A 25,321-nucleotide genomic window follows, 5' to 3' on the forward strand; every position below is an offset into this window, starting at 1 on the left:
TGCCGCTAGCAGGGCTTCATATCTTTGATCTAATCGTTCTTGAGAAAGAAAGGAGAAGATCTTGGGAAATCTCTCAAAAACCTTCGAGACTCTGACGGTAAGCCCATAAGCCAGCAACATGAGCGACGTGACGAGGGAAAAATACGCCTGACTTCCGGTGTTCATCCCTCCACCAAAGAAACACATGGCTGGGGACTCAGGAAGCACTCCCGGTGAGCCTAGTTGGTCTGTTCTGTCTCTTAACTCCCAAAACCAGATTTTCACACCTCCATTCACATACGCAGGTGCATTGGCTGCTATAAACGGCTTGCCCTCCACTGTGCAAGCTCTCAGCCCGCAAATTTCGTCATCGCGGACGTCGTTAGTAGTTTGCAACCAACAAGATAGATTCACATGGTTTGACGTGTCGGAATTTTCCTCGATAAATTTCGGGAAACCATCACAATCATCGGGGTAAATCAGATTTCCGAGATTGATGCGATCTGGGAGCCAGTCTGTTTCATTGGCGATGAGGCTGAAATGACCTGTGGGAATGAGACCGACGGAGAGAGAAACGACAAGGAGCGACATGAGAATGATCCGCCAAGATCGTTCAGCCGGGTGATCATGGAAGTAGGTGCGTAAAAAGGTAAGCGCTGAGAGATGAGTTATGGTTGAGAACCAGGCAAGATAAAGTAGCATCTGCCAGTGATAAGCCGACAGGCCTTGCGTCAGAGCATAATTACCACTGGAGATTATGGAGATTCCGGTGATAAGCTGTGTATCGGCAAGCAGAAGAATACACTGTTATATCTATTAGTCAAATCTTTTTAAAACGGCCGATCAACTTACTCTGTGAATATTCTCTCAATAGCGTTACCTTCGTACGCATAACGCCCGAAAAAAAGCCTAAGGCGCTCTGTATGCTCATAGACCATTTGATCGGCAGAGTTAGGTAGTCGTCTTGCTATTGGATGAATCTCCTCGTCCCGCTCCGTCATCCTCCTGTAGGGATCCAGGCTTGGATCGAACCCTAGCAGGTAGTATGCGATTAATGTGAGGATTGTTGACCATGCTGTAATCGTAAAGGCAAGAATAACCTGCGAGTATTGTAAGAAACTACCGATAGACTCTCATCAATCACTCAATCTCAGATCGGTCACTCACTCCAAGCCCTGTGATGTCGCCGTATGCTTCGAGGGGTTCGGGAATCTGGCTACAATTGGCATGGTTAAGAAGTGAAGAAGGACATGAAGTGTTTGGACCGAATTTCCGCTCTCAGGAAAGAGAATTGTGAGCTTCTTGTAGGCACTAGTTCTACGGCTGTATGCGATCTACATGCAGTCAGCTCTGATTCTGCGCCGCATGACTGCACATAGGGTGGTCAGGATCAGGCTGTCACCAAAAAGTAGATGACTAAGATACACCCATAATATAGGGATGTAGGCTGGTGACAAATGACTACACACTATGAAGAAGAAAATGGAGTATCCGAATAATTATAACGGAAGCCTCAGATAGTAGCCTCAGTTTGAACTGTTTTAATGCTCATTGACACCTAGGCTTGAGACAAAGGCCAACATCTGTCTATAGTACCTTTAGTTGTCTAAGCACGAAGCTTGAGTCTTTTGGGGGAGGTGATGGGGGTGGGCAACGACTATGTCTATAATTATTTCAATGTAAAGAAAGCAACACGAATGACCGTTTGACTCAATTCAAGCATTTGTGTTTTATTTTACTGAAATCTTTTGTACACCCTACTACTGGATATCGACGTGGAGAAAGAAATGGCGAAGTTTCGGCGGGCTAACACGAGTAGTTGACTGTTCTGGAATTTTCCGTTCGTTCGCGATGCAATTCGGCATTCGCATTTGGACGTATTGTGAATCACTAGGACGGCTTGCGGCATTGGCTGATTGCCAAGCCTGGTATGGTTGCAATCGAAATGGCTCTCAAGAGCGGGAAGAGATGGGTCTGCAATTGTCCCAGTGTCACAGTCCGTTTCACGGAGACGTGGCTGTGCCGCGTAAAATCTTGCTTGGTCACCGCCTTGATCCTGCAACTATTGAGTCGCTTGAGTGCAAGGAGGAAGGAGTAGGAGTCATAAAGGAATCGTTTTGGCCAGGAAACGAAATCCAAAAGCATGACAACACCGCACATGTTTTGAACGCTGCGCAGCTGGAAGTGCAGCCCGACTGGCCCGGAGCTTTGACAGGTCAGCCCACTCAAGAGTCCAGGCATTTCTATCCGGTCCACCCCCGGATCTGCACTAGTCCATGATAGGCTAGAGGGCAGGCAATACCCGATAACGATAACGATAGGATCATCCTTCGACCCTCTTCTCCATGGATCCCGTCCGGGCTCCCCTCTATCTCCCCGAAACCCAGCCAGAAGTATAATCAACGGAAATACAGAGTACTCGAGAGGTTCTTTCCAAAACCCCACGGCACAATGGTGTCGTCGGCGCCCCCGAAGAAGCTGGACGAGCTTCCAGACGAGATCCTGCTGCGCGTTCTTTCCTGTGAGTAAGCCTTTCTGTTTCTGCCAAGAGGCGTGCTACCGGAATTCCCAGCTGACAGTTTGGTGCCCCTCAGTCCTAGAGCCCTACGACTTCCCCGATCTGCAACTCGTTTGCCGAAAGCTCCAGAAGATTTCCCTCGACAACAATCACTGGCGATCGAGGACCTTTGACGAGTCACCGTTCTCGGAGGCTTTACAAAGACGGCGGCGCATCCCTTCCTTTGGCGACGACGACATCACTGACTACCCTCTCTTCAACAGCGCTGCCGTACAACTGAGTCAGGAAGAAGATGGTGACACAGAGCCGGACCCCCTCTTCTACGATGAGGAGACACAGGAACAGCGCAAGCTACAGCGGTACAAGGATATGGCGAATTGGGACCCCTCGTTTCCGACAGAGCCGGTCTTTTGGTATAACGAGTACATACAACGCTACGCGCCGATTGCGACAAGTTGGCTGCAGCAGCCCAAAATCCGAGACGGGACCGAGGAGGATACGCTGGATGTCCGAGGAATGGCTCTGTACAGCCCGAGTCGAGAAACCGACGAATTGCTCGTGGTGTCGCCATTGGACGACGGCTCGATGTGCTTGTGGGACGTGAAGGGAACTAGGGGTCAGAAGGGTGCCACCGTCGCGAAAAGCTCAGCGGGCATCTTATATCTCGACGGTCCCCAGACAATGGGCAGATCACGCAAGATTGATACCGGAGTGACAGAGTGCGTTAGCGTCGACAGCTTCTCCGACAAGGCCTTTGTCGCAGTACAGGGCCACCTGCTAGAGGTGGATCTCAACCGTCTCGAGGTCGTTGGCGAACAAACGTTCGAATGGTCCATCACAGCTCTTTCTTCCGCCGCCCCAGGCTTGCCCTTGACCGTAGGAACCTCTTTGGGAATTCATCTCTACGACTATAGGGCGCGAGTCAGGTCGCCGAGTGAGATCATCGACAGGATAGACGTGTTAGCAGTCGACTCTACAAGCGGGTTCTTCCAACGTAGGCGAGGCAGCGTTTTTGACGATCCACTCCCGCCTTATGCTCCTTTGTCACAGCCTACGCCTTTGAGCATCTTGCACCTGCCCAATGCTTGCGATGGGTACTCCTTCTCGGACGACATCTATGTTGCGGGGCGCTTCTCCAACATCCTACACTACGATAGACGCACATTCCCTTCAATCATGGGCTCGATTCATTCAGGAGCTCGACTGGCTAGTCTCGCGTCTCTGCCGTACCCATTTTCCACACTTGACAGCGAGACACGCCGTAGGAGTGACTTGTCCGTTGAACAAGTCATGGAGTCGAAGACGAGGGAAGGAGGCCGGACTTTGATCGCCGGTGGTGAGTACAACACCAAGGGTTCTTTGGAGTTGTACGGCTTGTGCCCACGGCCAGGAGGTTCGTCTGCAGATCTCATGCAGAACTCCACCATGAAGAATCGCCAGACGTCCTCACAGTCCAAGATTCTCTCCGTCGCCAACCAGGGTACTCGCATCGTATTCTCAGATGGGTCGGGACTTCTCAAGTGGTTCGAGCGCGATGGCTTCACTGAGGTGAGACGGCACAAGATTGGACACAGCGAGGTGGATGAACGTCCATCTCTATTCGCTTCTATGCCTGGCTCCGATGACCTCGCGAGAAAGATCCTGTCGACGCAAACGCGTGGCGGACAAGATAATGTCAACGATGATGACATACTGTTCTGGACAGGCGAGAAGTTGGGACTCGTCAGCTTCTCCGGTAAGCCTGGGTTTACCGCAAGCGACTTTGAACAGCCAGAGCCTAAATCAGAGGAAGAGGCAAGAGTGGAAGAGGCCGAGAAAGAGTATGGTGAGAGGATGAGGATGGCCCTGGAGCGACAGGCGGACGACGTTCGTTTCGTGCGAGGCCTAGGACTGGGGTTAATGGGGTAATGGTGGGCAATGTAAGATGGCACGGATGACGAGCGTTTTCATGACTGGCAATAGGGATATGGATTAATGAGGATCCATTAGGAGATCCATTCCGATAAGCCGTTGCGGCCTGACGATAAAGACAGTTAGAGCGGCATCAAGAGATTTTATTCAAGATGTTGTGCAACGCTCAACCAACCAAGCCCCAAGGTAGACTTTTAGGTTGACTGTGATGAATCTGTCAGTGGACAGTGGACAGTGGACAGTGTGCAAAACGACTAAGCCGACATCGGCGCGGATCGTCATGATTTCCATGAGGTGCCGGTAGTGTACGGAGTAGTAGGTAGTCGATTTGAGGGCGGCTAGAAAACTCTAAGCGTGAAACAAATACTTCAGCGCAGTATTAAGCGCAATCTGGGACGAACCATGTCTAGGCCTTAAATTGACCTTATGCGCTGTACATAGACTCCAAAATTCTAAGACGGCGGGCATCCGAGAAGATTTATCTTCAGGCAGGTTATGAACGGCACACACACAAAGCGACCCCTCTTCCGCCAATGGGCTGGAGGGGTAAGAAAAGCTATGACCTCAGAGCCGTTATTCAGAACAGGGACACACATCCGGATAGTCTTTTTTTGGGCAGAAGGTTCCAAGATAATCTCCCGCTCTTCTGCGGGATGGACAGGGGGAAGACGGCTCACTGAGGTGGAGGGATATGAGGAGTGGAGATTCGCTTAAAGGGCGCTAAAGCAGTGTTGGGCATTACGCGGAACCTGGCGCCACCGATTCTCCGGGCTGAGGCTGTGCTTGGTCGTTATGCCGCTTGCGATTGGCTGACTGTGTCCTCCCAAGCCCCCCTCTAGAACGAACGGAGACTGGTCGTCAGGCACCACTGGAACAGAGCAGTTGGCCAACGTTTGGATTTGGATCTCGGGCAAGAACCAGCCACACTGCACCTGCGTAATCCCTCCGTCCGCACCGCAACGTCACCTTTGGTGCGCGCTCTTTCCAGTCTCTCACTCAGCAAGCAACAAGCCGGACGGAAGAAAAAAAAAATCTAGAGAAGCAAACATTTTGCTCTTTCATCACCAGCGCGTATCCACGAATTTTCCAAAGCTTGCTTGCGCAAACCATCAACAGATACCGGCATTCCCTCCATTGAGAACTGCCCAGCATGGTGAGACGCTTCATGCCCCGCGCGCGCGCACCGCTCCGATTCGGCTGCAGCGACTCCAAAAATCCACAACCAACGACCACGAGAAGGAAAGAGGACTGACTGTTTGCGCTTTCAATATTTCTAGGGTATCTCACGACGTCCCAAGGACAAATCCGCAAAGACTGGCCCCGCCGGACCGTCCGGAGGGGCTGGCGGCGGCAAGCCCAAGAAGGCCACATACGAGGTCACGAAGAAGAAGGAGATTGGCGTTTCGGATCTTACGTTGCTCAGTAAGGTGTCCAACGAAGCCATCAACGAAAATCTCAAGAAGCGATTCGAGGGCCAGGAGATCTATACCTACATCGGCCATGTGTTGGTGTCAGTCAATCCCTTCCGGGACCTAGGTATCTACACCGACCAGGTACTCGACAGCTATAAGGGAAAGAACCGTCTCGAGATGCCCCCACACGTGTTCGCTATTGCCGAATCTGCGTACTACAACATGAAGGCGTATCAAGACAACCAGTGTGTCATCATTTCCGGAGAGTCAGGTGCTGGCAAGACGGAAGCCGCCAAGCGCATCATGCAGTATATCGCCAACGTTTCAGGAGGAGAGTCGGGCGACATCAAGCAGATCAAGGACATGGTGCTGGCAACCAACCCCCTACTGGAGTCTTTCGGCAACGCAAAGACCTTGAGGAATAACAACTCGTCTCGTTTCGGCAAGTATCTGCAGATTCACTTCAATGCGCAGGGCGAACCCGTCGGTGCCGACATTACCAACTACCTTCTCGAGAAGTCGAGAGTCGTCGGCCAGATTACCAACGAGCGAAACTTCCACATTTTCTACCAGTTCACCAAGGGAGCTTCCCAAAACTACCGACAGCAGTTCGGCATCCAGACACCCGAGACGTACGTCTATACTAGCAGATCGAAGTGCCTTGAGGTTGACGGAATCGACGATTTGGCCGAGTTCAACGATACGCTCGAGGCTATGAGAATTATTGGTCTCAGCCAAGGCGAACAAGATGAGATCTTCCGCATGCTGTCTGCTATTCTGTGGGCTGGCAACATTCAGTTCCACGAAGGCCAGGACGGATACGCCGCTGTTAGCGACCAGTCGGTAGTGGACTTCCTGGCATACCTGTTGGAGGTGACGCCCGAGCAGCTCATCAAGGCTATCACCATTCGCATTCTCACTCCGCGAAACGGCGAGGTCATCGAGTCACCGACGAACCCAGCCCAGGCAGCCGCCACACGTGACGCCCTTTCCAAGGCCATCTACAGCAACTTGTTCGACTGGATCGTCGAGCGTGTCAACAAGTCCCTCAAAGCGAAGCAGGCCACGAGCAACAATATCGGTATTCTCGATATCTACGGCTTCGAGATTTTCGAGAAGAACAGTTTCGAGCAGCTTTGCATCAACTACGTCAACGAAAAGCTGCAACAGATCTTCATTCAGTTGACGCTGAAGGCAGAACAGGACGAGTACGCACGCGAACAGATTCAGTGGACACCTATTAAGTACTTTGACAACAAGATTGTGTGTGACCTCATCGAGGGTATTCGGCCTCCTGGTGTTCTTTCCGCCATGAAGGATGCTACCAAGACAGCGCATGCTGATCCTGCTGCATCTGACCGAACCTTCATGCAGAGCATCAACGGCATGTCCAACCCTCATTTGACCCCTCGTCAAGGCAGCTTCATCATCAAGCACTACGCTGGTGATGTTGCTTACACGGTGGACGGAATTACGGATAAGAATAAGGATTTGCTCCTGAAGGGACTGCTCAACCTCTTCTCTGGTAGCAGCAACCGCTTCGTCCACACCATCTTCCCCAACCAAGTCGATCAGGACAACCGCAAGCAACCTCCTTCCGCCGGTGACCGTATTAGGGCCTCCGCGAATGCGCTTGTTGAAACTCTCATGAAGTGCCAGCCTTCTTATATCCGAACCATCAAGCCCAACGAGAACAAGTCGCCCTCAGAGTACAACGTCCCCAACGTCCTTCATCAAGTCAAGTACCTTGGTCTTCAGGAGAACGTTCGCATTCGTCGTGCTGGATTTGCCTACCGCCAGACGTTCGAGAAGTTTGTGGATCGTTTCTTCTTGCTTTCTCCTGCAACTTCATACGCTGGCGAGTACACCTGGCAAGGATCGTACCAGGACGCCGCCAAGCAGATTCTCAAGGATACGAGCATTCCTAAGGAAGAATGGCAAATGGGAACGACAAAGGCCTTTATCAAGTCACCCGAGACCCTGTTTGCGCTTGAGCACATGCGAGACCGGTACTGGCACAACATGGCCACTCGTATTCAACGCATGTGGCGCGCGTACTTGGCCTACAGAGCTGAGTCTGCTACTCGTATCCAGCGTTTCTGGCGTAAGAAGAGAACCGGCGCCGAGTACCTGCAATTGCGCGACCAGGGCCACAGGGTTCTCCAGAACCGCAAGGAGAGAAGGAGATTCAGTTTGCTCGGCTCCCGAAGATTCTTGGGTGATTATATGGGAATCAACGCTTCGATGGGACCTGGCTCGCAGATTCGAAACGCGATCGGCATCTCCAACAACGAGAAGGTTGTCTTCTCTTGCCGCGGAGAGATCCTGGAAGCCAAGTTTGGCCGATCCAGTAAGCCGAGTCCCCGTATTCTGATCGTCACCAGCAGCAAGTTCTACATTGTTGCTCAGATGCTTGTCAACGGCCAGCCTCAAATCTCTGTTGAACGCTCCATGCCTCTTGGTGCCATCAAGTTCATTGGAGCTTCCTCAGCTCGTGACGACTGGTTCTCTCTGGGTGTGGGATCGCCTCAGGAGGCTGATCCTTTGTTGAACTGTGTCTTGAAGACGGAAATGTTCACGCAGATGCAGCGTGTCATGCCTGGTGGCTTTAACCTCAAGATTGGCGAAGTGATTGAGTATGCAAAGAAGCCCGGCAAGATGCAGACGGTCAAGGTCCTCAAAGACTCTCAGCAGGCCGTGGATTTCTACAAGAGCGGAGGTGTCCACACTCAACCGGGCGAGTCTCCATCGTCTGTCTCCAAGCCGACACCCAAGGGCAAGCCTGTTGCTGCTCGCCCCATTACCCGTGGCAAGCTCATCAAGCCTGGTGGCCCCAACGGTAGGCCCTCTCGGCTGACAAACACGAACCGGACTCCTCAACCTCGACCTGCTGCTTCTTCTGCAAGATCGGTTCCTCAACCTCCTGCTGTCATCAGCTCAGCCAAGACTGGACCGTTTGGACGCCAACAACCACAAGCCGCCGCCGCTACTACTTCAATTCCCTCACATACCAGACAGCAATCATCAACTTCCGCAGCGACGAGAATGCCTCCTCCTCCGCCCCCCGCTGCGCCCCCCGCCAAGGCCAAGATCATGGCCAAGGTCCTGTACGACTTTGCCGGTCAGAAGGAGAATGAGTTGACGGTCCGAGCCGGTGACATGATCGAGGTCGTCCAGAAGGAGAACAACGGTAAGCAACCATTCCATCTGAAACCCGTCGAGAAATTAAATACTAACATTTGGTAATAGGTTGGTGGCTTGCAAAGAACGGCGGCGCTCAAGCCTGGGTTCCTGCCGCCTACGTCGAGGAGCAGGCTCCCGCGCCCGTCGTGGCTCCTCGCCCGCCTCCTCCTCCTCCTTCGGCTAATGGAGCGGCCGCCCGTGGCAAGCCGACTCCTCCTCAGCCGCCCATGAAGCGACCTGCTGCTGGACGCAAGCCGGCCGTTGCTCAGCCACGCGACTCGGGCTTGAGTCTCAACGGAGCTAGCGGCTCCGACAACAGCCGCAGCAACACCCCAACTCCCAGCTTGGGCAACAGCTTGGCGGATGCTCTGCTCGCTCGCAAGAATGCGATGCAGAAGAAGGACGACGACGACGATTGGTAATCGAATTTTCGTGTGGAAGGGTCAGGGATGAGGTTGGGTCGATAGATCTGGACCCTTGGAATGATGCTTCATGATTGCACGACACGATTGCTCTTTGGACTGATGGTGGAGGAAGGATGGCGGATTGCTTTCTAGAGTGGCAAGCGGTTCACGATCAACAAAGCTGTTTTGAAGTTCTTTCAGCATACAGGATCAGGGCAACCCCGGATGGAAAGGCGGATTTGATCCTGTCTTGTGTGCGCATTTTTCTGTTTGGTAGATTCGGGAGTCAAGGGGATTCATGGCCAGCGCAGAAGCCGTCTTTGGATGCCCCCTCTTTGTCGGTTTTAGGGCGATTGAAGGTAGTATAGAACCGTGGGCAATAGTCCCCCAAAAAGAGAAAATTTCTGTTTACTTTTTTTTCTTCTTCTTGTCTATGCCTGGCTAGAGACAATCACTCCTCTCCGTCTTTTTGGAGGACTTTCCTGCGACGTACTAGCTCCGCTAGAGGAACGTCTTCGTCGTCAGTCATATCCTCATCCTCGTCTACGCCGAAATCCTGTAACCGTTCGCCGTCCGCATTCGTCCAACCAGGCTCTCCATCCGCGCCCTCTTCATAGCCATCTTCAGAGTCGCTATCAATCATATCGTAGCCCTCCACCTCCTCCAACTCTTCCATCATTCGGGAGCGGTTACTCTGCCACCGCCGCCGATCCGCATCTTGCCGCGTCCTGAAGGCCTCGAGTTCCTCTTCCTTGCTCCCGTACCTCGGCACCACCATGTCCTCGGGGTCCCGAGCCGAGGGCCAGCCCCCCTGCGCGGCGCGGCGCACTTTATCCGGGTCCGGCGGCGGCCACATCCCCTCCTTGCGATTCAGCCCGTTCTCGGGCCACTCCCATCCGACGCCATGGCCGTCCTTGCTTATGTGCGGGTTGCCCGCAAAGGGAAATAGCCACAGCAGTGGGTTCTTGGTACCCATGGCCTGCGACAAATTCGCATAAATCCCCACGTCATACGGAAATTCAACTTTTTCCAGCCGGAGCTTCTTCCCATCGGGCCCCGTCATGGACCAGAACTCGCCGGCGTCCTTGCGGTTGCGGTCGCAGACGGCGGCGTGGCGGTCGACTTCCCAGCCTTCGATCATGGTCTCGTTGAGGACCCAGCCGCGGACGGTAGAGAAGAAGAGGATGCCGAGGGCGAGGGAGCTGAAGAAGCAGATTAAGGTGTCGAGAGTCAGGAGGACGAGGACGGGGAGGGAGGGGCCGAGGTAGGAAGGGAGGAGGCGGTTGTCCCAGATGGCGGCGAAGCGGGCGTAGAGGAGGCTGGCGAGGTACCAGAGGGAGAAGTTTGTCCAGGCGAGGAAGCGGAGGAAGTGTGGGAATGTCGTGAGGGAGACGCAGTTTCCTGTCCAGGGGCAGTGGTGGTCCATGCCTAGCGGAAAGATTTCGTTTGTTAGCATATTGCGTTGTGCTTGAGTGAGAGAAGAAGGGGGAAAGGGGGGTATGGGGAGCACCAGGACGAGTAAAGGGGATTGTTGTCGACTTACGAGGGACGCAGCGCGCGCAGTGCCGGCAGTGGTGCGCGCGAGGCGGTTTGGGCGCGGCGCATTTCTTGCACCAGCGTCTTACGAGACCGTACTCGTCCGGCTCGGGCACCTCGACGACGGCGGCGTCGGGAAAGGGGTAGCGGCCCGGGTCGACGGTGCAGGACTTGTAGTATGTGTACCATAGGCAGGCGAGGAGGGTGTTGAAGGTGTATGTCTCGGAACGGGTGAGTCGCCCGGGTGCGAGGGAGTCGTCGGCGACGTAGAAGAGGATCTGGGAGGAGACGGAGAGGAAGCCCATTAGCGCGCAGGAGCCGGGGACGGCGAGGCGTTTGATGAGGGGGGCTTCGTTGATGCCGGCCATTGTTGCGCCATTTGGGGGGGAGTTATTGTCGTTACTTCAAGAGCTAAGGAGGAGAGTTGCTAGAGGTTTCGCTAAGTAGGCGGATTTGTTCGGCAGTCGACGTCGCGGAATTCGAGATTTCGGCGAAAGATGGTGGCGTGGGATGTCAGCACATGTCGGTGCCGGGACGGACGGAGGAGTGCTGGGATCGGCGGCGGAGCGGTCGGGATTGAAGTGGAGGGTGGGAGCTTGACGCGGTTCAAGGGGCTAGGGGTACGGGCGAGGAAGGACGCGTCTTTTGCCCTGTTAGGGGCGGGCAGTTTAATTGGATTATGTAAGGATTCGACAATTTGGCAACCCCTGTGAAGGAAACGACGACGACTGCCTGCCGGTACGCTTTGTCCATCAATTCCTCAAACGACGGTGAGAAATGTACTGAAATTCCCCTGATCGGTTGAATTGAAGAAGATTTTCTTGGTTCTCATTGAACGCATGATTTCACTTGTGGCTGCGTTGTGAAGCGAAACGACCACCCAGACTTGGGCTGGTGAAAGTCTCCCTCAATGGCACGCGATGCGCAGATACATCTGACGGCGTTGTGGTAAGAGGATCCTTAATTCTTCCCAATGCTACTCAATTTGAATTCTGACATATTCACAGTGTTGTTGGTTCTTTTCTCTGGATATCTTCCAACGTTGAGGGTCATTCTCTGATCGGTACGGGCCGGTCTGCCAAGACTTTTAATCATCCCCGTTCACCACGTGGGAAACGGGAAGAAGCTTCTCCCGCTGACGCAATTGTGTTCCAGAGTATCCACGTCTCTCCTCCGTTCTAATACTCCTGCTATCGGGAGGTCTGACATGGCTGGCGAGCTATCTCGCCCCATGGCTCCCCGGTGTGGACGGAAGATTCGGTATGTTCCGTCGTATGCCTCGTGAGAGAATCTCCCGTATCCGGTGCTAAACATCACTTTTCAGATGAGCGCGCGGGCTCCAAGAGCACCTTTGAGCAGACGATCCCCGCCAGGCCGCGACGGTACTTTGCCCCGTTGCTCATCTTTTGCATCTTCCTCCGTCTCGAGGTCTTTCATCGCGTTACCGCCCAGCTGCAGTGCTCTGTGCCGGGAGTGCAGGTGAGTCGCGGATATACCTCCATCATCAGTTGAACGACGAGACTGATCACGGCACAACAGTCGTTCTTGTGTATTTACCTGGTTCTTTACCATATCCTCTACTATCAAAGAGCCCGACCTCCGCCTCCTGAGGAAGACCCTTGGGCAAGTATCAGCGACGACATTGCAGTATGGGCAAACGGCTCCCGAACGCTGGCGCTTGGAAGCGCCTGCCTATTCAGCTATGGCACTTTTGTCGCCATCTCGCAAGATCCTAGGTCAACATTCTTTTGTTCCGCTCTATCGGACAGCCGGATGACCACTCTTGCTTTCCAGCTACTCGGACTGTTCTTAGACGCGGTCATTGTCTCCCTGTTTTGGCGTATCCTGGCTTGGACAAAGACGACGAAGCTCCGTTTGAGGACTCTCGGCACCATTCTGGCCCTCTCGGGAGTCTTTGTCAAGGTCTTCCAGATCCTCATCTCACCCCTCGTTTCCGCTAGTGAGGGATACCCGACTTCCTTCAGTGGGATCGACTCTCTATACATCTTTGACATCTTCATCGATAGCTTCGCTTTTGCGGTTCTCGTCACCTCCCTGAGCATCCTTGTCTATGAGACAAATCCCGTAACCCCTACTAGTATCATCACCTTCATTTGCGGCCTCACGGCCGCCACCCAAAACATCATGCACATTGGGAAATGGCAAATGGAATCCAGGCTAAGCGCCATCGGGCCTCTGTACCTCCTGGTGCTCGGTTACAGCATGTTTCTGTACAGTACCAATGTCCGCTCGCTCCTCTTCATCCCCAGGGCGCTTATCCTCGTGCTCATGGTCTCCATGTTCGTTGGCATGACCATCTACGGGCTTCTTAAGTCGGCAACAGTCAAACAACACCCGTTGAATAGACTCATCTACGATGTCCGGGTGGAATCCGATCGATGGATGCGCCATGCCATGACCAGCGACAACCTGAACGTCGCCGTCGACGTCTACCACGAGCGGCATTACGGGAGAGACCCGCCTCCCAACTTTGACAAATGGTACGAATTCGCAAAGGCTCGAAAGTCTGTCATCATCGACCACTTTGAGCAGATGGAGAGCGATATCCTGCCCTTCTGGGGCGTTAAGCCAGAGGCGATCCGGCAAGCCTACAGTGAGAGGGTACCTAGAGAGCCTCATATCGCCATGGTTACGATCGAGAACAAACAGGTTACCCACAACTACGAGGGCATTGACGCAAACAAGAAGGTCCTGGACGAGCTCGTGGCCATGATCGGGGGCTTTGTCGAGCATCTGTCCGACATGAAGTTGCCCATTAACTTGAGCAACCAGCCCCGGGTCCTAACACCGTGGTCAGAGCTCAATAGGTACACCATCACGGGAATGAAGCAGAAGTTCAAGCTTCTATCGTCGCGCTCGATTGAGGATGCTTCCGCTGGAGGTTCTGGTGGAAACCCATCCTCTGAAGGCAACGTTGAGAGGAACGCAGAGTTGAAGGCCGTGGGAGGCTCACCGGCGATTCCTCAGTCCAAGCAGGCGATGTACGAATCGACCAAAGCATGGCGAGACATGGAAGCCTCCGTGTGCCCGACCAACACCCCGGGGAGGTCAGGGCTTCACTGGAATGTTCGCGACTTCTGCACCTCGTGCGTAAAGTGGCACGAAGACGAGCAGTTCATGTGGAATTATCCGCAGTCCAAGAGCCTCTGCGACCAGCAAGACCTCACCCGTCTGCACAGCTTCCACACGTCGGCGCCCCCGATCAAGCCGTTGCAGGAGCTGCTGCCCATCTTTGGCCGGTTCAAAGCCGACGGCTTCAACGACATCCTTTTACCGCTGATGCCTCTGGCGGAAGACGAGCCGGAACACAAAAAAGACTTTCGGCAGCGCAAGGACAGCGTGTACTGGCGAGGCAAGATTGGCGAGAAGCCCATCAGCGACGAGGCGCTACGCGGGAACCACAAGCACCGGCTCGTGCACCTCATCAATAACGCGACGGCCGCGGAGGACGTCACGATGATGCTCGGCGCGCCGTCCAAGGGCAGCTGGTACGCGTACGAGATTGTCCGCGCCCTGGAGGCCAACGCCATACTCCCGTTCGATATCGGCATAGCAGAGTACGCCTGCGGTGACGTCGCGCCAGGCTGCGCGGCGGCCAAGGCGGAGCTGGGCCAGAAGCCCGTCGCCGCCTCCGGGCAAGAGGACCCCCTGGACCACCGCTACGTCATGCTGCTGGACGAGGACACGGCCCCGCCGCCGCAGATGCTCCGGACGCTTCGGTCGCCGGGCAGCGTGCCGCTCATGTCTTCGGTATTTGGGGAGTGGTACTCGGAGCGGCTGATTCCGTGGCTGCACTTTGTGCCCGTGGACACGCGGTTCCACGCCCTCCACAGCACGGTGGCGTACTTTGTCGGGCTCAAGGGCCGCGGCAAGCTCAACGGGCGGGAGGTGGACTTTGAGGCGCGGTGGGAGGACGCCGAGTGGATCGCGACGCAGGGGGCGCGGTGGGTGGACAAGGCTCTGCGTAGGGAGGACATGGAGATTTACCTGTTTCGGTTGCTCCTGGAATGGGGACGGGTGGTGAGGGATGATCGGGACAGTATCGGGTTCAAGGTGCAAAAGTCATGATTGTTTGTTGTATGTTTATTCATGTATGCTGTTGGGAGTTTTTCTTTCCGTGTGTTTTCATTGATGGATATGGGAAAGGGGTTATTCACACGACTATTACCACTCACCCACTGTTCATGTGTTCATCCGTTCGATGGTCGGTCTTGAATCGTGTTGATCCTTTGGTGGCCCGAACCGGGAACGAGATACCTAGCATTCTCGGCTGGACGGTCAGCAAGGCAATATGCACCCGAAGCTTAGAAACCCAATTCATCGGGGCGCATTTGGTTGGGAACCCTTGATACGGTGATATCCTTACCTCTCCCTCCTTCTCCATCTCCACAGAAACCAAACGGGAGCTCCAATCATCCACTTTTTGCTTCGTGCAAGTTTCTCTGGGCCCCCTGACGCGTTTCGGCCGAGAAGAACCTTGTGTCTCCAAATTATCTTGTTATCGAGGATATACAGAATAGGATCTCGTGTTATACTCTCAAAAGTAAGTCTGCTCTGCTTAAGCAAGATGCCTGCTGTGCATTTTGGGGTATTTGGCTTTCAAGAGATGGTTGGAGCTCGAACTGGCACACGCACACCACTTGAACCCACGCTTTTTGGGGTCAAAAAGAGAGATAGTTTTCGGCTACGACCCGAGTGGGCTGCCTCTATCACGATCTCTATAAGTCATACAAAAATCAGTGCAAGTTTTGTTTTGTCGCTGCTTGCCGAGGCTTTGGCAAAACAGGGGGGGTGGTCGAGGGGAGCTTGGTTGAGGATGAAGCTCGTTTCAGAATGACAGGCGGGACAAAATGGGGGTGTGGTGGCCTCGCGACCAAGAGCTCAAGAGTGAAAGATGAGAGAAAGAAATAGGGATAAAGGGGGCAAAATTTGACCCCTTGCTCGGATTCACAAACAAAAAGGAGCTCCAGAGGTGCCGCAGCTTGGGGAGATCCCTCGTTTGTGACTGGTCGCAGCTTTTTCCTTCGCAGGAACACCTTCATCATTCATGCCAGCAGAAGCAGTGAAGCGGTACACCGTACACATTACTACGTAGAGAGGGAAGAGCTCCTGTGTGACGATGACAAGTGGGGAAGACGTGACGGAATGGGCAACAATTGCCTTGCTCCCAGGTCCCCTCCAGCACGGGGCACCCTTTCACGCCTTACAACACGCTAGACAGGGCTGCCCTCCCCTCCCCTCACCCAGCTCCGGGTTGGCCCCCCCTCCCCTCTCTCTCACAGGTTCCCCCCTCAGACGCAGACAACGCAGACATCCCAACGCAGCAAGCTGACCGACCTTCCCCCTCCCCCTCCTCTTCCGCGACCTAGAGTGCTAGCTGAGGTATGTGACTTACCTATGTAAGCATCGTAAGGTACTTTTCCGTGCCTGACTAACATTGCCTAGAGACACAGACCCCCCGTTGACGTTTGCTTACACACGACTTTTTTGTGAATCTGCTGGGACCTTGTCACTTGCTTTGCTACCTGTGGCAGCCGGCATCCACCCGTTGCCATTGTATCCGATTGTTGCTTGTTGCATTGTACCCAACTTCCACCAACGCCCGAACCGTTCTTCCCGATTACAACCTCTTCTCCTCCATCTCGGATCGACTCTTTTGCATATTTACAACCCTCACACCAAACCCGTTGCTCCAGAGCCGCTCCCCCCCGCATCTCTCATAGTCTTCATTCAACAAACGCCTCGAATCCTACCCCGCGCGAACACACCTCACCTCAGAAGAAGCATCGTTCCATACACACAGCTGCGCCTCTCCCGTCTCTCTACATCCTCACGCCAGCCCACCTACCTCAAACCTCCATATCCTCCGCGACACAGCAGCAAACATGGTCGACCGGCCCAACAAGCCCACCGCCCTGGCCACCACGCCCGGCCTCCCGCCCCAGGCCACCGTCGACATCACCCACAACAACACCCGCGTCTCCGCCACCCTCCCCACCGGCGAGTCCGTCGAGGTCCTCCTCCACGGTGCCACCGTCCTCTCGTGGAAATCCGCCGCCGGCGCAGACCGCCTCTGGCTCTCCGAGTCCACCGTCTTTGACGGCTCCAAGCCCGTCCGCGGCGGCATCCCCTCGTCTTCCCCGTCTTCGGCCCCCCTCCGACGCCCACCCGCCCACCGCCAAGCTGAGCCAGCACGGCTTCGCGCGCAGCTCGCGCTGGGAGTTCCTCGGCAAGTCCACCAGCGAGGGGTCCGCCGGCTCAGAGTCCTCCGTCAAGCTCGACTTTGGCCTGTCCTCGGCCAACCTCGACGCCGAGACCCAGGCCAAATGGGGTTACAAGTTTGGCGCCATCTACAGCGTGTCGCTCGACCGCGAGACACTGTCGACGTCGCTAGTCATTACGAATGAGGGCGAGGAGGCCTTTGATTGCCAGGTCCTGATGCACACCTACCTACGTGTCAACGTACGTTCCACCCCTTCCTTATACCAAGCTTCCATCCCCCCAAGCCCACAAACTAACAGCAACTTGCCCAAAACGAACAGGACATCACAAAGATCTCAGTGCAAGGCCTTGACGGCGCCTCCTACACCGACAAAGTCCACAACGGCGCCTCAAAGACCCAGTCCGGCGACATCACCATCACCCAAGAGACGGACCGCATCTACACGCCCACAGGCGGCCCCAGGGCCCCCGTCACCGTCCTCGACGGCGGCAAGCCCCTATTCTCCGTCGTCCGCGACAACCTCGACAACGTCGTCGTCTGGAACCCCTGGGTCGACAAGGCGCAAGGGATCGCCGACTTTGCCCCCAAGGACGGCTACAAGAACATGCTGTGCGTGGAGCCCGGCGCCGTCAAGGAGTGGCAGAAGCTCGAACCCGGCGACGCGTTTGAGGGCGCCCAGGTCATTACGGCGAGCTCGAACTGATGCCAGGGGATGATGACGATGGGGCGGGGGGCGGGGGCGGGCGATGGAGAGCGGAAAGCTGTGAGAATGAAAGAGAGGGGGAGGTAGGGTTTCAAGTCACGTCGACCAGGTGGGGAGTGCGAAAGGCAATGAGAAAGAGAGGGGGCAGGGGTTAAAGCAATAACTGGGAAAAGAATCTCGGGGACAAACTCAACCAGAGGAAGAAATCCGAGCTAGAAGGGATATTTTAGACGGCCAGACGTGGAGAGGGTGAAGGCCGAAAGTTATCATGAACAAGCAGGCGTGCGCGTTAAGGGAAAGCAGGCCCGGAAACTACCCCTTTTGAATACATCACGATTGATGCGGCAAAACACATGTATACTTGACACACACACACATACGACCTTGGATCAAACGTGCAAAGGGTTACTCATCAGTATGCTGTGACAGCTCATCATTATCTCTTTTGCTTCCTTTTTTTCCACTTTCATTATCCTGGGCGGCGATGAACCTCCAGATGCGTTTGCAACAATCTAATACATGATAAAGTCGAGGATGGTGTGTCCCCCCTTTCCTCCCCTTCTCGTTTCCGTGCCCCCTTCCACAACTTCATTCCAGTTTCATGCCATGAATTTTTCCGTATACCCAGTTTCCATACAAGAACGAGTTAACAAAAAAAAAAACCAAGTTATGTTTTTTTTCTTTCCTTCTTCTGCTTCTTCGTCTTCAACTCATAAACCAAAGATCTACGCCAACAATGCATGGCGGGTGTTGCTGACACCCCTCGTCGTCGTGAATGTACATATATGTGTGGCGTGGCGGAGTAGTATTGACAGTGTCCTCGCGAAGCCAGTAAGCAAGAAACAAAAGGGAAATGATGACAAGCGGTAGCGGGTCGTTTTCGGATGATTGCATTCCGCGTCAATGTCAGTAGTGGTAGCAGAACTCTGATCAAGCTCGCCCACGGGCCTCGGCAGCGAAGAGCTCTCTCTTGATGTCCATGAGCATGTCCTCCATCTTGTACACCTCGTCCCGTGACAGTGCTGCGGAACGAAGACTGGCAAGAACGCTACTCAGATTATCAATCATGTTGATATCCTTGGCGGCTTCTTCGACAGGACCTTCACCGACGGTGGTGATATCAGCGATATCGACGTCCATAGAGTCTTCTGCCGTCTCGTATGTCATGGTCGTCGTTTGCTCCGGCTCCGGCTCCTCGAACGATTGACTCGCTCGGAAGTGCGCCTCCTCCTGCTCATTAACCAGTTGTGAGTTGACTTCGGCATCCAAATCTACGGAGCGTTTCGAAGGACTATCGTTGACATTGATGCGTTGGCTGCGACGACGGCGGGGAGTTTCTTCCCCAAGCACCGGGGACATGGTGATCTGGGACGACTCGACAATTTCTGAGGGGTCAGTAGACTTCCTCTTCTTGTGGCGGGTATCGATGTTGGAAGCACCACCCCTCTTCCGCTTCCTAGCCGACTTGCCCGGGGATGAAGCGGCCGACCGAGTTACAGGAGTTGAGGGTCCTCCGGGCGAATGGGACTTGCTCTTGCGGGCTCTTGTCTCGACCTGTGAGAGAGCAAGCTCCGCTGGCTCGTCTTCTTCTTCTTCTTCGTCGTCCTCCTCCTCTTCGTCATCTTCACCACGGACTGTGATGCAGTCAAGCACTGGAGGCTTCTCTTTCTTGGCGCTTCTGGGACCCTTATTAGATTTTGGAGGGGAAATGGCAGGGTAATCGTTAATCGGGAGTTCGCACCGCCTACGGTCGAGCTCGACGACAAGCCTCAACATGCTGTTTTCGTCTCCGTCGCTCATCTCAAAGGAGCGGTCCTTGATGGCAGCTGCGCGCGAGGCGGACCTGGTAAGTACTGTGGGCTGCGGGCTTGAGGGCGCGTCGACAAAGACTTCCTGACCGGATCTGGGCTCCTCTACGCCAGTCACTCGGTTGTTCTTGGGGGTCGATGGTGCAGGGTCAGGAACAGTTTCTGCGGACGATTTCGCGATATTATGCTGAGATTGCTCGGGCTGCAGTGTCTCCTTTGCGGTCTCGAAGGCAGGCGGTGGGAGCTCCGGTTCCTCCACGGCACTTGAGGGGACCATCTGGAACGAGTCATCTACTGCTGACAGATCCGGGCTACCTACGCCGGGAACATGTTGGGAGGTTGCGCTGTCGGCCAAGTTGAGTTCAGTAGGCTCATCGGTCATGACGACGGCATCGGGAGATGGAGAACCGGATACAGGTGAGGAACTAAATTGCCAGTTCTCTAGCTCGCTGCGACTGCTAGATCGCGACTTGATCTGAGGTAGCAGGGGGAAAGGCCGGGGCTCCAGAGGTGAAGAAGGAGGATCCGTCATCTCCTGATCATTATCTGCCATAGGCATCGTCTGACCTCGGCGAGGTGTCGGGGTTGAGCTGACAAACTCCTCGTACCTAGCGTTGCGCTTAGGTGTGACATCCTTGGGGGTCTCCTCGACGACCATCTCAGGGGCGGTCGACTTCTCCTCAGTGACCTGTGGTTGTTGCTGCTGAGGGCTTGACCGCATTTCTGGGTAAAGGGCCGCCGCATCCTTCTGCCTCTCCCTGATTTCTTTCTGGCGTTCGGTGAGAACTTGAGACTCGGCGTTGACTGCTGGATTCAAAGGAGACTTCTCAATGGGTGCGAACTGAATCTGGGAGTCGTCATGTCTCAACCGCGCCTTGGCTGCAGCGCTACGCCGGGGCCTACCACGACCCTTCTTAGGAGTAGTGTCGTCCAGTTGCTTCTTCGCAGAGAGCGACAGCTTGACAGAGCTGAGAGGCGATGATTGGCTGGGTGTAGTCGGTTTCTGAGCTCTCTTTCGAGACGAACGTGTGGAGGTACCGTGAGCATCTCAATATCGTCCTGCGATTCGACGAACGAGCGATTCTGGTCGGTGGACGCCACACTAGCGATCTCCAAGCCTGGAAGAACGAGGGTTACAACCGGTTGGATGGCCAGTAAGACGGCCTTGAGATGTTCAGGGTACTGGATTTGTTCCGCATTCTCGTAAATTCGATTCCACACCTCCGCGACAGAGTTCACAATATGGCGGTGTTTGCTTTCGAAGGCAGCGCAAATCAGTTCCTCGAACGTTTCGAGCTGGACTTCTTCGGGTTTGCCGCTAGGCAAAATAATCTTGGAAACGGTCTCCCAGAGATGTTTAACCTGCTGTTGGTCAGTAAAGTGGATTTTTCTTTTAGTAAGTAAGACTCACAGCTTCAGATGCCACAGGGCTCTGTCGGGCCTTCAGAATACCCTGCGAATCCCGGATCCACATGGCAAGCCCACTCTCCAAGTTCGATACAGTTCTGCAAACAAGCTCCGGGTTGCAGCGAGAAAGGAATGAACCGCATGCCCTGAGAAAATGGGTGGCAAGTTCGTCCAGATCTCCACGCTCGCCGGCCTCGTAGAGTCGTTCCATCAGCTCGTTGATCAGTTTGTAAAAGTTATCGAACGGATCAAAGGAGGATGACCTGGGTCCCGCAACTGCTGTACCCCATAATCTACGTCGGGCAGCTTCCAATGCCTGTCTGTCTAATGGGTGGCTAGCAACGTAGAGAAGCTCGGTTGTTGCTAGAAGTGTCTTCGTCGACAGCGCCGAGGCATGATCGGCGGGGATAGACTCCCGGATGACTTTGGCAAGCGGCTCGATAGTGCCTAAAGCGCGGCCAGCTTCACCAGTCTCCTGGTAAGACCGGGCCGACAACTTCGCGAAGAGCGAACACCAGGGTTCCCAGGGTAGATTGGGAGTCTCCTTCCAGCCTCGCTCCAGGAAACGCACCACGGTGCGGTATTCGTGACCGAGCGACGGCTCACTTGTTGAGCTAGTTATTTGCGCGCTGTTTTGGGGTGAGCTGAAAGTCGCCGATAGGCACTCCGCAGCGAAGACCCATGGTGCATAGGGAAGCTGATTGACCGGCGGCGACCAGATTGGAGTGGCCGACAGTATCTCTTGTGCCAGCTCGAACCGAGAGTTTGCCGACTTCTGGACTAAGAAAGGCGCGAAGAATGTCTTGAAGAACTCGACGTACTCCTCCCCGTCGGGGATACCCGGGGGAAGCCGAGAGACCAAGCCGATCAGATGTTGTAGCGGAGTCCGGGCATCACCAACGTTCTTCGCCGGCTTATGGGACGGCGTTGACACAGGTGTGAAGGTATGAAGACGACTAAGAGAGATCATCTTCTCGGTGAAAGGCCGAAGACCCAGGGCCTCTGCAGCGACTATTATGAGCTCACGAGCGCTGTCCAGGAACTTGGTCGCCATCTCAGGAGTCGGATTTTCCATCTCCGTTAAGCCAGTCTCCCAATGCTTTAGCAAAAGCCCGCACACTTGGGAAATGAAGGCCGCGGTGTCGACAGAAACTTTGATCTCTTTGGAGGCGGCCGAGACAACGGCCCCCACCAAAGTGCGCCACAAGCGATGGATTTGGCTGTTCTTGTCCGAGAGCTCGAGGAAGTGTCTATCCATGATAGGTTCCATAGTCTGGAAAACGCGAGCAGCATTGCGTCGGAGCCACTTGGGATCGATAGCTGGCAGCTCGTTCGGCCGGGCAAGAGTCGTCTCTCTAATACGCTCCTCCCTCCAAATCCGAGGTGTTGTCGAGTCAAAAAGACCGGTGAGGATTAGTGTTATCTGCCGCATATGCTCGTCAACGGCGTCGGGGTTCCTTGCTTGCGCTTTTGGTGGCTCTATTAAGGGCTTGACGCAAATGTCCCAGTAGGTGTCGAGAAGAGCATTGTTCGTTCCTGGCTTGAAGGTATAGTAAAGGAGATTGCACACACTGCCGAAAACGACCTCTCGTGTGTGTTTGTTTGTGTACTTTGACTTCAACTGGCTGCCCAGGGGCTGGTAAAGTATGGGGAGAAGCTTGACGAAAGACTGGCCTTCGGTATGCATAGACCAGACGAAACGATTCCACGCGAAGTTCGCCTCCTGCTTAGTTTGGGGGTGGTCGCTATTGTTGAAGCCCATCTGAATGAGCTGCAGCCACTGGTTGAAGAATTGCCATTTGTCAAGAGGACAGCGCAGTAAACCAATTATGACGCTCCAGATCTTGGGGACCGAAGCCGTCAGTTGCCTGTCGTCCTTGTCCTTCGCCATGGTTCGTAGTTGCTGGTGGTAATACTCTGCAAACTTCATCTCTTCAATGGATGTATCAAAGAGCTCCATTACCTTCCGAGACAACGACTTCTCCTTCCCGAATATGTAAACCGCTTCGAGACCAAGAGATATCGCAGCAGATCGCAGTTCTTTGACCCTGCTCAACATGTCCGTGAAAAGGTCGTTCAGCCAATCGGAGTGAAGCACCATCAATTGGCGAGACTGTTGAACCAGGCGTTTATAGATGAGAATTCGGGACATCACAATGCTCTTTCCCTTGAGGTTGTCTTCGATGTTGCGGAGGGCATTCATTAGTCGGCGGACGCGATCCGAGGTCAAGACCTTTGCGGAGAAGTCTTGCGTAGCGACGGCTTGCATTAGATGCCGAGCAACATCTTTCGGTGTTGCAGGATCTTCGAAGGATCGAATGCAGTGATCTATAAAGAAAATGCCGAAATCGCTGGGTATCGTCGAGGCAATGGCGGGGAAATGCAAAAAAGTAGCAAGAAGAGAAAGAGCGTTGTTGACAAGAGGCGCATCTGGTCCTCCGTTGGTGGCATTCTTGGAGGTGATGTCTCGTTGGATGAACTGCACGAAGAGGCCCATCTTAGACTGAAGGGCAATTCGGTCCGGGAGGTTGTTGGACGTCTTCAGGGTCATCACCAGTGTTGTGTAAGCATCTCGCTTCGAGTCCCTGTCTGCTCCAGCGAGCTGCTTCACCGTTGACTCCAACATGTCTGATATGTTTGCTGATGTCGTCAAACTATCTGGCTTGACACTTGAACTCAGGGGACTCGGCGAAGAGGTTTGTTTGAGGATGCCCTTGACGGGTTTGGGCTGAGTCGAGGACGGCGCCGACAAGGGCGATGATCGGGATTTGGCGACAGCTAGACCTGGGTAGTTTGGGGCTTCGTTGTATTGCGCCTGGGCAGAAAAGCCCACACGTTTCCTTGCTCTTCGTCCGCTCGGGTTCGTGGAGTCAGCTCCGGAAAGTGGTGAGTATACACTCGGTGGAGTCTGGAGACTTGATCGAGGGTCTGAGGAGGGAGGGAGGACGAGGAGATGCTTCGAGGTGGTGGCATCGGCAGCCAGGCTGGTCTCGCGAGGTGGTGTCGGTGGGCGAGGGGGTAACGACTCTAGTCGGCTCGAAACAACTTCAACAGATCCCATGGTTGCGAAGAGGTTCCCGTCGAGTGGGAAGGAAAAACCAGAGTCGGGCAAGCTCTGCTCTATGTCGACTGGCGCATAAGTGCGTCGGACTCCAGCCAGGGGAAACGAAGGAAATGACGATGCGTATGCGTAAAACCAAAGGCAATGTACAAATCTCGCTCACTATGCAAATGGAAGAGAGTGACGGGAGGAGGTGGGCTTTCCGGCGGAAACGAAAGTGAGGTATGGAGACAGTCAAAGGAGCGAAGCTGTGTACGTACGAATATGGAGTGTGACTTGGGCCACGGGGTCGGGGTTGTCTGGTCAGATATCCGTACCAAGTTCGCGCAAGTACACGACTTTTTGCACCTCAGCACGACCTTCTCTTCTCGATATAAGGATGGAGCGGGTTGGTTAATTGGCTAGCGCTTGAGGATGCTTAAACACGTCCACGATTTCACGTAAAAAAACGCGAGTTGAGCGCGAAAACCACTTAAACAAGTGGCCCGTGCTTGTCGTGTACCCCAGTCGTTGGCGCTGTCTCGTTGCCCGGGGGTTGGGCCGTCGACCGTCAAAGAGTGGGGCAGCGGAATGGATGGCATCCACTACCTAGGTGCCTGGGTACTAAGCACCTAAGGTAACTGAGGTGGTTGACTGGACCGCGGTCTCCAAATTCGCATTCACCACCTCAGTGCTCTCGCAGGCTTGCAGTTCCTCTCCACAATGTAGGTTCCGCACCACAGCAACATGGAAAGTGCCCCACAGCTCTGGAAGTTGTGCTTACTAAGGTCAGACAGGCACTCCTGCCACAGTTGTGGCTTGCGCACCCCGTACTGCGTAAGTGCACGGTCTGTTCGCTCGCGTCAACTGCCAACTAACTGCCTGGGGGGGGGCCACCGAGTGCCCCTCTTCTTGTGTAACGACGGTGGAGGAAGGATTGCTGGTGTCTCATGGTCAGTCTTCCATCTGGCTCATTCCCCTTTCTCAGCCAGATACTGCGACATTCCACCACAGCCACATCTTCACTTTAACAAACGACAACACCAACGAATTAACAATATCTCCTACCTTGCACAGCCAACAAGGTCGACCGGGTGTTGGAAAGCTTACATCCCCCATACGAATCGAAGCTCGACAGATTTACATCTTTGTCGTGGATGCACTACCGAACCTAAG

General features: G+C 54.4%; 6 protein-coding genes across 6 annotated transcripts; 4 read left to right on the forward strand and 2 right to left on the reverse strand.

The window, feature by feature from the left end:
• Positions 1-2,430: 2,430 nt before the first annotated feature.
• On the forward strand, positions 2,431-4,405 carry N0V96_000359 (uncharacterized protein; the record flags this gene model as incomplete). Its single annotated transcript, XM_053195495.2, has 2 exons — positions 2,431-2,500; positions 2,574-4,405. The coding sequence occupies 2 exons, from the start codon at positions 2,431-2,433 to the stop codon at positions 4,403-4,405; spliced, it is 1,902 nt and encodes a 633-aa protein (XP_053047148.2).
• Positions 4,406-5,558: 1,153 nt separating this feature from the next.
• On the forward strand, positions 5,559-9,425 carry MYO1_1 (class II myosin; the record flags this gene model as incomplete). Its single annotated transcript, XM_053195496.2, has 3 exons — positions 5,559-5,561; positions 5,686-9,010; positions 9,070-9,425. 3 exons carry the CDS (start codon positions 5,559-5,561, stop codon positions 9,423-9,425), a joined length of 3,684 nt encoding a protein of 1,227 aa, XP_053047149.1.
• Positions 9,426-9,858: 433 nt separating this feature from the next.
• Positions 9,859-11,311, reverse strand: PFA4 (Palmitoyltransferase; the record flags this gene model as incomplete). The annotated part of the gene is made up of 2 exons (XM_053195497.1): positions 9,859-10,835; positions 10,951-11,311. 2 exons carry the CDS (start codon positions 11,309-11,311, stop codon positions 9,859-9,861), a joined length of 1,338 nt encoding a protein of 445 aa, XP_053047150.1.
• Positions 11,312-12,217: 906 nt separating this feature from the next.
• N0V96_000362 (uncharacterized protein) lies at positions 12,218-15,032 on the forward strand (the record flags this gene model as incomplete). Its single annotated transcript, XM_065755916.1, has 3 exons — positions 12,218-12,224; positions 12,268-12,422; positions 12,483-15,032. 3 exons carry the CDS (start codon positions 12,218-12,220, stop codon positions 15,030-15,032), a joined length of 2,712 nt encoding a protein of 903 aa, XP_065615156.1.
• A 1,817-nt stretch (positions 15,033-16,849) lies between these two features.
• N0V96_000363 (uncharacterized protein) lies at positions 16,850-17,890 on the forward strand (the record flags this gene model as incomplete). Its single annotated transcript, XM_065755917.1, has 3 exons — positions 16,850-17,106; positions 17,174-17,426; positions 17,507-17,890. The coding sequence occupies 3 exons, from the start codon at positions 16,850-16,852 to the stop codon at positions 17,888-17,890; spliced, it is 894 nt and encodes a 297-aa protein (XP_065615157.1).
• A 930-nt stretch (positions 17,891-18,820) lies between these two features.
• Positions 18,821-24,166, reverse strand: N0V96_000364 (uncharacterized protein; the record flags this gene model as incomplete). The annotated part of the gene is made up of 3 exons (XM_065755918.1): positions 18,821-20,701; positions 20,737-21,060; positions 21,110-24,166. The coding sequence occupies 3 exons, from the start codon at positions 24,164-24,166 to the stop codon at positions 18,821-18,823; spliced, it is 5,262 nt and encodes a 1,753-aa protein (XP_065615158.1).
• Between the last annotated feature and the right edge of the window lie 1,155 nt (positions 24,167-25,321).

This window comes from Colletotrichum fioriniae (assembly GCF_027942845.1).
Source record: "Colletotrichum fioriniae strain IMI 355084 chromosome Unknown scaffold_1, whole genome shotgun sequence".
Classification (NCBI taxonomy): Eukaryota; Fungi; Ascomycota; class Sordariomycetes; order Glomerellales; family Glomerellaceae; genus Colletotrichum; species Colletotrichum fioriniae.